This window comes from Notothenia rossii (assembly GCF_949606895.1).
Source record: "Notothenia rossii genome assembly, chromosome: 1".
Classification (NCBI taxonomy): domain Eukaryota; kingdom Metazoa; phylum Chordata; class Actinopteri; order Perciformes; family Nototheniidae; genus Notothenia; species Notothenia rossii.
In genome coordinates this window covers 46480113-46491285 of record NC_136912.1, presented here as the reverse complement: position 1 = coordinate 46491285, position 11173 = coordinate 46480113, and the positions used below count along the sequence as shown (strand labels likewise).

General features: G+C 41.7%; 1 protein-coding gene across 4 annotated transcripts; it reads left to right on the top strand.

Annotated features, from left to right (window-relative positions):
* The first annotated feature begins 5149 nt into the window (after positions 1 to 5149).
* LOC307015836 (uncharacterized protein) lies at positions 5150 to 10544 on the top strand. Of its 4 annotated transcripts, none has more exons than XR_013801656.1 (6): positions 5150 to 5215; positions 6892 to 7125; positions 7488 to 8113; positions 8401 to 8719; positions 9175 to 9229; positions 9577 to 10034. XR_013801656.1 is itself a non-coding variant. In XM_079644737.1 (5 exons), the coding sequence occupies exons 1-5, from the start codon at positions 8103 to 8105 to the stop codon at positions 10259 to 10261; spliced, it is 588 nt and encodes a 195-aa protein (XP_079500863.1). In that variant the 5' UTR covers positions 6651 to 8102; the 3' UTR covers positions 10262 to 10544. The 4 variants fall into 4 exon arrangements, 1 of the variants encoding a protein (XP_079500863.1); XR_013801655.1 differs by lacking the exon at positions 5150 to 5215 and adding an exon at positions 10213 to 10544 and having other exon boundaries at positions 6651 to 7125; positions 9577 to 9730; XM_079644737.1 differs by lacking the exon at positions 5150 to 5215 and adding an exon at positions 10213 to 10544 and having other exon boundaries at positions 6651 to 8113; positions 9577 to 9730.
* Positions 10545 to 11173: the final 629 nt, after the last annotated feature.

The following is an 11173-nucleotide window of genomic DNA, read 5'->3' as shown; positions in this document are numbered from 1 at the left end:
AATAAAAGATCTCCACTGAGATCCAACATCTCGTTTCAGGGGGCCTGTGGAACTGCCAGTCAGCTGTCCCTAAGGCTGACTTCATCTCTGGCTACGCTTCCCTGCAGTCTCTGGATTTCCTTGCTCTCACGGAGACCTGGATCACTCCATCCAACACATCCACCCCAGCAGCTCTCTCCACAGCATATTCCTTCTCCCATACACCCAGACCCTCTGGCAGAGGAGGTGGCACTGGTCTCCTGCTCTCTCCCAAATGGAGCTTTTCCCTCTTCAAGCTACCTAATTTCACTCCTTCCACCTTTGAATTCCATGCCGTCACAGTAACCCATCCTATACAATTAACCATTGTTGTTCTCTACCGTCCACCAGGCGCCTTGGGGGACTTCTTGGAGGAGTTAGATAATCTCCTCTCACACATCCTGAAACTGGCCCTCCCGCTGTACTTCTCGGAGATTTCAACCTCCAGACAGGGAAGATATCTGAACTAACATCTCTGTTAACCACCTTTGCTTTCTCACTGTCTCCATCCCCACCAACTCATAAAGCTGGCAATGTCCTTGATCTCATATTCTCAAGGAACTGCTCTACTTCTAACCTCTCTGTAAACCCGCTCCACACATCCGATCACTTCTTCATTTCATTCTCTCTACCCCTTTCCAAACATAACAACCTAATCTCTTCTAACTCTGCTCCTGTCCGCCGTAACCTCCGTTCCCTCTCCCCCTCTACCTTTGCCTCATCGGTGCTCTCAGCCCTCCCTTCCTCTGACTCGTTCCAACTCCTGCCTCCAAACGCTGCTGCAAAAACTCTCCTCTCTACTCTCTCATCCTCTCTGGACTCTCTCTGTCCTCTCACATCGCGGCCGGCTCGTCAGTCCCCCTCCTGCTCCCTGGCTAAATGACGCACTGCGTGCTAATAGAACCATCCTTCGGGCAGCAGAGCGGAAATGGTGGAAATCCAAACACCATGACGACCTCCTAACCTATCAGGCTCTCCTCTCCTCTTTCTCTGCTTCCATCTCTCAGGCAAAAAGCACTTTCTTTCAAGATAAGATCCAATCTTCCTATTCCAATCCCAAAAAACTATTTTCTATCTTCTCCACCCTCTTGGACCCTCCAAAGCACCTCCCCCCTCCTCCCTTCTGTCAAGCGACTTTGTTAACCACTTTGAAAAAAGGTTGATGATATTCGCTCTTCCTTTTCTGACTCACCTTTACTCACCGCTGGGTCACCAGACCCTCCCTTCACCCACACACTGACCTCCTTCTCCCCTCTCTCTCCAAGTGAGGTTCTTACCCTCGTTACCTCTGCCCGTCCTACCACCTGTTCTCTGGACCCTATCCCCTCAAACCTCCTTCAGACTATCGCTCCTGATATTCTACCATTTCTCACCCATTTCATCAACACTTCTCTAACTTCTAGTCACTTTCCAAACAGTCTCAAGGAGGCAAGAGTAAACCCTCTCCTTAAGAAACCCACTCTCAATCCGTCTGATGTTATTAACTACAGGCCCGTCTCTCTCCTCCCGTTCCTGTCTAAAACACTTGAACGCGCTGTCTTTAAACAACTCTCCTGTTATCTCCATCAGAACAACCTTCTGGATCCGCACCAGTCTGGTTTCAAGGCAGGTCACTCAACAGAAACTGCTCTCCTTGCTGTCTCTGATGAACTGCACACTGCTAAAGCAGCCTCCCTCTCCTCTGTCATCATCCTTCTGGACCTGTCTGCTGCATTCGACACAGTGAACCATCGGATCCTCCTTCGCACTCTCCAAGAACTTGGAGTTTCAGGCACTGCACTTTTCCTCCTCACCTCATACCTCAACGACCGCACCTACAGGGTTACTTGGAGAGGGTCCGAGTCCGACCCTTGTCAATTAACTACAGGGGTCCCTCAGGGCTCGGTTCTTGGTCCCCTCCTCTTCTCCCTGTACACAAACTCGCTCGGGTCTGTCATTAGCCCGCATGGTTTTTCATACCACTGCTACGCTGACGACACCCAACTAATTCTGTCCTTTCCCCGCTCAGAGACCCAGGTCGTCGCACGCATCTCTGCTTGCCTAGCAGACATCTCTCGGTGGATGTCTGCTCATCACCTCAAGCTCAACCTTGACAAGACTGAACTGCTCTTCCTTCCGGGAAAAGATTGTCCCACTCTTGACCTAACAATCAACATCGGCACCTCTGTTGTTTCCCCGACTCAGACTGCAAGGAATCTGGGTGTGGTCCTAGATAACAAATTGTCCTTCACTGCAAACATCGCTGCTACAACCCGCTGCTGCAGATACACGCTTTACAACATCAGGAGGATACGTCCCCAGCTGACCCAGACATCAGCGCAGATTCTGGTCCAGGCTCTCGTCATCTCACGCCTAGACTACTGCAACTCCCTCCTGGCTGGTCTACCTGCATGTGCCATCCGACCTCTGCAGCTCATCCAGAATGCAGCGGCTCGTCTGGTCTTCAACCTTCCCAAATTCTCCCACACCACACCGCTCCTCCGCTCCCTTCACTGGCTTCCAGTAACTGCTAGAATCCACTTCAAGACACTGGTACTTGCGTACCATGCTGTGAATGGATCTGGCCCTTCCTACATCCAGGACATGGTTAAACCGTACACCCCAGCACGTGCACTCCGCTCTGCGTCAGCCAAACAGCTCGCTGCACCCGCACTGCGAGGGGGACCCAAGTTCCCGTCAGCAAAAACACGTGGGTTTGCTATCCTGGCTCCAAAATGGTGGAATGAGCTCCCCATTGAAATCAGGACAGCAGATAGCTTACACATCTTCCGACGCAAACTGAAAACTCATCTCTTTAGACTCCACTTCGAGCGATAGAATTACTAACAAAGCACTTATATACTAATAAAGGGCTGGCTTTCTAAATGCCAGTTGAGTAGCACTTGAAATGTTTGGCTCTATGAAATCTGATGTACTTATATGATTCTGTTTTCTTAAAGGTTGTATCTTCCTGGTCGAATGCACTTATTGTAAGTCGCTTTGGATAAAAGCGTCAGCTAAATGCAATGTAATGTAATGTAATGTAATGTAAAATAAGAAAAAAGTTTTGGGGGTATCTATAGATAAATATTAAGCCTGGCAAAGTACTTAACGCCTAATATATTGTATTCCTGCAATGTTAACTATGTTGAAGCACTTATTTTAGCTGATATTATACATATTAATTATACTCTTATGTATGTAGATAGTATAAGAAATTTGCAGAATATGACAGTTTAATGGTGGAGGTATACACACATATTGATAGATGTCTTGTAATGCGCTGTTGAGGAACCTGTGACCCAAGATTTTCATTCATTGCATACACCGTAGTTGTGTATATGATATGTCAATAACCTTTGAAAATCTTGTAAGGGATGTGCAAAATAGCAATAATATACAGTCTTTAATTAACTATTAGTAGAGAATAACGAGTAATGAATATACTTTATTACTCGTTTCCATTCATGTCAATTGCAGATAAATGTTTAGTCTTCTCAAGCACCAACTATCAAATATATCTCGTGATTGTTGGCACTTGACAATCACCTTCCCTGAATTTTACTCAGGTGTAACTAAAGTCTGATTTAAGGGTTGTTTATATTTCACATCATTAATCAGAATCTGCAAAGTAACTCAAATAAGTGTAGTGGAGTAAAAATACCAGGTTAACCTCTGAATTGTAGTGGAGTAGAATTACAAAGTAACAATGAGCTGTCATCTGGAATTAATGCTGCGCATTATGGACACAAGTGATTTTCACCCATTTATTAATTATATGTTTTACATTTGATAAGACTAATGTCATGGCAACTTCTAATTGTGGGAAAAACTAAAACGTTCAGTAGAGACGTCCCATAGAACATTTTGCGAAACACAATAGCCAGCATGTGTAGTTCTGGGGGGGCGTTCGATTCCAGTTTTGGATAGTCTGGCGTGGTTTCGTTCCATTTCAAACAGCTGTTTGACGCTAGGCTAACCTTGGCGCACTGCCACTCCAACATCCAATCCCAGAGTTTGAAGATTAATCACGGGGACTGTAGTATTAAAATAAAGCAATAATTGTGGCTTGATATTGAGTAAGAACATGTTTTTATGAACCACACATTTTCTGGTCTTCTTATAACACATAATGCCGTGAGACTACCAATAGAAATACATTGCTTTTAAAATCGTGCTGTGCAACACGAAAAAAAGGTGAAAATCTTGTTGGTGAACACGAATCAATAATTTAAAAATCGTGTTGGTGAACACGAAATGCCATGAGACTGGGTTGACCTATGCTTGTCCGTGTCTCCTGCCTGTTCCCGTCTGTAATTTTGTTCCTGTCTGTCGTGCTCCCCGGTTTTGTTTCTGTTAATTAGTTTCTTGTTTTTTTATGCCTTCGGCTTTTTTTAATAAAGCTCGCTTTTTCTTAACAAACCTTTTTTTGTATTTTTTAACTGCACTTGGGTCCTATTTTGCCCAACCCTGACAGGTACATTGCTCTGTATGAATGGGTGAATGACGTGTAGTATGTAAAGCACTTTGAGGGGTCTTAAAGACTGGATAAAGCGCTATATAAGTACAGTACAGTCCATTTACCATTTACCTTAGGAAAAAGAGAAATAAGAATATATACATTTTGAAGCATTTAGCAGCTGCAGAGCCAGATATGTACCTCAGCAATTTGCAGAGAATGACACAGCTCTAATGGAGGGTGAATATTGAACTTCCATTTTTCAGGTGTCCATAAACAAGTCCTGATCAATGCTGATGTTGCTCTTTATAAATGGATCATTATTCGTTTTGATGGTATGTCACACTCTAAGAAAAATCCGTAAAATGATGGCCAATGTGGTGTAAAATTTTACTGTTTAAGTACTGTAATCGACTTTTACATTACTTTTGCCGTTGAAAACAGCGTTGCCAGGTCTGCTTATTATAAGTTTCCCCCAAGATTTTATTTGAAAATAGCAGGTCTACAAGCTCACAACGCGTCGCGTCGCGGCACGTTGTGATCTGCTATTTTCTAATAGTTGCTGTATAGGTTTAAAGTGCTCATGTGGCCCACTTCACTTCTTTTGGGCTTATTTTCTCTAGACCTTGTGGCTTGTTTGTGTCCCTCACAGAATCTGGCAACACTGGTTGCGCATGTGGGTGCTTTTGCACGGTAAAAAATATCTGTGGCCGCCATTACAGGAATCCCGCACTGAAAGTGAACCTGAAAGTCTGCTCGGTAGGTTGGTTCATTGTGTTTAATTTGGGAATGGAACCTCATTTCTTAATCAAAAAGGACATTTATGGTAAACATAACATTTGTGTTAATGTTAAATATTTGTTTTATTACGTGTACATCTGGCAGGTAACTCTCTTCTAACTGGCCCCAGTTAGAATATAGTCCTTAAGCAGTATCCCCCCGTGCAAAAGTTGGCCAGTTCATTGAATTGATAGGTAAAGTTTGTATTTATGGTTAGTTTATTTTCGCAGGTTTGTGTGTTGTTGTTTTATTAGTATCTTTCCAACCTGGCTAACGTTAGCTTCCATTGGCACAGTGTTTTCCCCCCAAACACCGCGGTCAATACAGCTATAATAGTATCATATCGACTAATATATATTCGATAGGCTTTGTTGACATTTGAAGGTGTGTGTGTTATGTTGTGGTTACATTTGGATTAAAAGTAGTATTGTAAAAGGCAGCGGGCTAATGTTAGCTTCCATTGGCACAATGTTTTCCCCCCAAACACTGCGGTCAATACAGCTATAATAGTATCATATCGACTAATATATATTCGATAGGCTTCGTTGACATTTGAAGGTGTATGTGTGTTATGTTGTGGTTACATTTGGATTAAAAGTAGTATTGCAAAAGGCCGCGGGCTAACGTTAGCTTCCGTTAGCTTCCATTGGTACAGTGTTTTCCGCCCAAAACACTGCGGTCAATACAGCTATAATAGTATCATATCGACTAATATATATTCGATAGGCTTCGTTGACATTTGAAGGTGTGTGTGTTATGTTGTGGTTACATCTGGATTAAAAGTAGTATTGCAAAAGGCCGCGGGCTAACGTTAGCTTCCCGTTAGCTTCCATTGGCACAGTGTTTTCCCCCCAAACACCGCGGTCAATACAGCTATAATAGTATCATATCGACTAATATATATTCGATAGGCTTTGTTGACATTTGAAGGTGTGTGTGTTATGTTGTGGTTACATTTGGATTAAAAGTAGTATTGTAAAAGACAGCGGGCTAATGTTAGCTTCCATTGGCACAATGTTTTCCCCCCAAACACTGCGGTCAATACAGCTATAATAGTATCATATCGACTAATATATATTCGATAGGCTTTGTTGACATTTGAAGGTGTGTGTGTGTTATGTTGTGGTTACATTTGGATTAAAAGTAGTATTGCAAAAGGCCGCGGGCTAACGTTAGCTTCCCGTTAGCTTCCATTGGTACAGTGTTTTCCGCCCAAACACTGCGGTCAATACAGCTATAATAGTATCATATCGACTAATATATATTCAATAGGCTTCGTTGACATTTGAAGGTGTGTGTGTTATGTTGTGGTTACATCTGGATTAAAAGTAGTATTGCAAAAGGCCGCGGGCTAACGTTAGCTTCCCGTTAGCTTCCATTGGCACAGTGTTTTCCCCCCAAACACCGCGGTCAATACAGCTATAATAGTATCATATCGACTAATATATATTCGATAGGCTTCGTTGACATTTGAAGGTGTGTGTGTTATGTTGTGGTTACATCTGGATTAAAAGTAGTATTGCAAAAGGCCGCGGGCTAACGTTAGCTTCTCGTTAGCTTCCATTGGCACAGTGTTTTCCCCCAAACACTGCGGTCAATACAGCTGCCAAAATCTGGACAAACTTAATGATTATTATCCACTTTCTTCTTACCAGAGAGGTGCGAGGTTGCTCATTCCTCTTAAACACATGCCAACATGGAGCTTGTGAAAGATGTGGTTAAGAAAGCCATACCATCGCTCAGTAGTGATAAGATGGATGCACTCATGGCTAGACTGGTGGAATTAGGAGTTCAATGTGAAGATGACCTGATCCTTGTGGAGGCCCCGGACATTCAGGACACTCTGCCACTCATTCAGTGCAGAAGACTCGTTAAAGCTTTCCAAGGAGGTAAGTTTTTTTATTTGTAACCCTAATCTGCACAGTACTGAGGGGTGGACAACACCGACAAAATCAAATATCACCATTATGTATTTATGACTATGTAATGTTAACAGTTGGGTAAGTTCAGTTCATTCTTTAAAATCAGGAAAACACAACAGGTATCACAATATGATACCCAAAATCCTATTCAATAATCTCATATGATATATCAATATATTGCCCAACCCTGTATACTGTCTGTACAAATTCACAGACCCTTAAGGGTCCATTTGTACCCCTGGTGGTCTCCAACGGACATTGAAAACCAGTGTATTAATTAATTAGTAGCATTGGTGATGTGGTTAATTTATGGGGTATGTCATCCATAGATTCACAAGCTGCACCACAGTTCAGAAGCCCTGGCCCTGGCCCTACATCTACACCTCTGCCACAGAGTGATGATCTGTCCCCAACACCACCTGAAGCACCACCTGCCCATACCCCATCTGCCCACTCCCCATCCTGTGAGCCATATTCCATACCATGGCACAAAATGCCCTCAAAGCTCATGGATGTGTTGGGTGAAAAGAAATGGGTAAAGTCGAAAGAAAGACTACAGATGGTTCAGATCGTTGTTGATGATTACCTCCATAAACACCCTGGAAGACCTGGTAGATCCAAGCTGATGGAAATCGCCAAGAACATTGTAGGACAATATCCTCTGTCTTTCAAACAGACAGAGCCCTTTGGAAATATGCCGTTTGCAAAAGATGGTTGTGGTCCTCTCTTTACCCAGCTAGAAAACAGAGTTGAAAATATTAAGAGAACATCAACCCCAGGAAAGAGGCGAGCAGAGGGTGGAGAGGGTGAAGTTCAGCGGAAGAAAAAGTCAAGAAATTCCGATCGTTATGGATGTGTGGAGTGGGATGTTGCTGTCAAGGGAACTGAGAGTAGAGAAGAACTGCTGTCAAAACGAAATGAATTGAAAAGTGCCTTCAAAACCCATGATCCTCAGGTAGGGCTCCAACCATCCATTATGTTCTTGTGTATGTATGGATTACTTTTTGATTGAGTAATGGAGAGGCTAATATTTGAGTTTGATTTATTTTTGGTATATCAATTCAAATTGGTTTTGTATAACTAACAAAAAATAACTGATCTACAAGTTCACAATGGGACTCGTTGTGCGCTTGTATATCAGCTATTTTCACCCGAAATTGATTTATCTGTATTTATATTGATCATTTGTTTTATTATTGATTGAATTTATTAGTTTGATTAACTGTTGCCTCATATCTTTAGGAGTCATCTGTTTCGAAAACTGATGGCTGAAACATATCCCATCCAGCGTGAAACCATCAACGACGGAACCAATGTAAAGGTCCTAAAGGAAGAGTGGCCATTTCTATTTGAAGCTGCTCATCTGTTTGATCATGCATCTAGACTCCTTGGCTTTTCGTTACAAAACAAGCTGGCACAGGAGCTTTCCAAAAAAGAACCGGGCATCAACAACTTCCTTGACACCAAAGGGATGAAGATGGGTGAAGGTCCAGTACAGCTGATCTGTGGCATTGTGAGATACTTCAAGGAAAACCCTGATCACCTTTTCTGCAAAAATGAGGTACATTTTATGGATTTTAAACCCCACTTTGCGCTGCTGATAATATCGAAATTGGTAAACCATCTCTCCTGGAAACGAAGATAAAAGGAAATCAGTAAAATCCTTGATTTATTTTCCCGACCAGGAGAGAATCCCTCATATAATTATACACTTCCATCCCGGCAGAGCTCCTCTGTCTTGGAGGACCAAATGCTGTCCCCTAATAGAACAAGGTCTTGTAAGGACAGACTTTCCCCCCCTGACCGAAAAGGATTCTGATTCTAACATTAATCGATTATGTTTGTGTAAACAATATTTTTTTATAACTACTATTAACATTATTGTCTATGGTTGCCTCTGATATAGACGCTGGCAGATGGTCTATTTGCCTGCCTGACTGTGTGTTTGCGTACATTGGAAACATAAAATCTACACATTCATATGTGTATCTTTGTTGTTTTATTTTCCGAAAACAGGACTCCGCAGATGCTGAACTCAGCCTCCCCTGTACCCCATGCATCCTAATCAGAGGTTTGTAGTTGAATCATTTTTCCGTCCCAGCAAGCTTGGAGATATGTTCTCCATTTGTTCTTAGATTTACTGATGAGACGATTTGTTGTGATGAAAAGGTATAGAGTTGGTTGATTTTGTTTTGTAAATGGTGCTCAGAACTATGTTGATTAGGGCCAAAATCTTTAAATTTAAGTACACTTGTATGTAAAGTCTGACAAACTAAATGCAGAATACCTTTTCAAAGTATTTGTTGCTTGTTCTTACCATAACCTGTGTTTGGACTGAGTATGGAAGATTTGGCACGTGTGTACGTTATTATTTTTTAAAATTACTAATACATATTGTTTTTGTGATCTATGTTTAAGGTGACCATCTATTCCAGATTGCTGTTGATCAGGAAGTTGTGAATGACCACATCACCTCCCCCATTGTGGCCCTGAGCTATGCTTTCTGCTTGTTTTATGTCTGCAACATTGAATATCCAAAGGAGATGTCTCTTACCCTGGAATTCATGCAAAGGTAAGCAGCTCATTGTTTTGAAATGTATAAGCTGGGGTATTCAAATTCTGAGACTGAGGGCTTCCCACCAAACAAAGCATGTAAAAAGGTATCCACTCATCGTCCCTTAGATTACTAGCATAGTTGTGCTCAATTCCAGGATGCTTATGGGATCATGATTATTAAATATAATATATATTATATGTTTTGATCCCATTGACACTCTACAATCGAGCCAAGATATTCATTGCTCTTTGACAGGGGTCTTCAATGTTGTTCAGTCCAAGGACCCCTTAGCTGAGAGAGATGAACCAGGGACCCAAATACTGCCTAAAATTGTATTGCAGATTCAACTTTTTCATTTGACAGCACTATCACCAGTGTTGTGTAAAGTTTGTTTGCTTACACATGATCTTTTCTATTGTTTGTTTCATGTTAATGTGTATTATCAAACATATAATCACTTAAACCCTCAATACTTAATACATTTTCCTATAACACAGGCAGCACATTTTGCAGCTTCCTGTTGAAGGCCCATGCTCTTTCATATAACTTCAGACTACACCAAGTACATAGAAAAGGTCTGTCCTAAGGCATTTGGCATTTATTAGGCTCTGACACTGGGTGATTGGGAAAACATGTACAATATTCCTAACAACTATCTCTGAGCTATCTCTTTAACCAAAGACACACATTTAGGCTATTCTATGTGAGCTGCTTTTGTGACTAATATAACAAAATCCATACCAGGATTCATGCCCCAATGTTAATACTTGTTGTGTAACGTGTACATTTGCACCGAGTGTCACAGTTACCACTCCACTCAACGTTTGACGCCTGTGCTCTTTGTTGCAGATGAGCTTAGTGGTTGTGTCACACTTAAGATTGACTGAAATCTGACAAGTAGACTGCGATATTGAAAGTAGCAAATTTAGATGCAGTTTTAATACAGTGGTTGTATGTGTGAAATCAAAATTGAGCAACTATGTTATCTATTTTGTGACTAAAATGTATATAGACTGTGTACAATCATAATCGATGCAAATAAATCAACCCTCTTTACCTTGGTTGCCTGTAAAGCTGCTGCAATGAAATCTGGACCTCCGTCTTTGTGCACTGGATCACAACTCGCCTATCGTGATTATGTGGATTGGTCTGCATTATGAGAATACAAACAAACATGATCCACCTATAGTATGTAGCCAATACCAAACCATTGTAGGATTTAGTAATCTCTTCCAGTCAAATTTTCACTTGTGCCTTTAACAAACTATAACACCTGCACACTGTCACCTCTAAATTGTATATGTATGTTTAACAAACACACAACTCACGATAAATGTAGCAAATACCAAGACATTTTACATATAAAATATAGAGGCTGCTACAGTAGGCTGCTGTAGGCTATGTCACAGTGGTGATTATGACAGAAAAGTCACTAAAATACACTATATAGCCTAGTTT

Coding starts and splice junctions, on each gene's coding strand:
- LOC307015836 (XM_079644737.1), top strand. Junction 9,230..9,576: donor CCCATGCATCCTAATCAGAG/GTTTGTAGTTGA, acceptor TCTATGTTTAAG/GTGACCATCTATTCCAGATT. Junction 9,731..10,212: donor ACCCTGGAATTCATGCAAAG/GTAAGCAGCTCA, acceptor CCTATAACACAG/GCAGCACATTTTGCAGCTTC.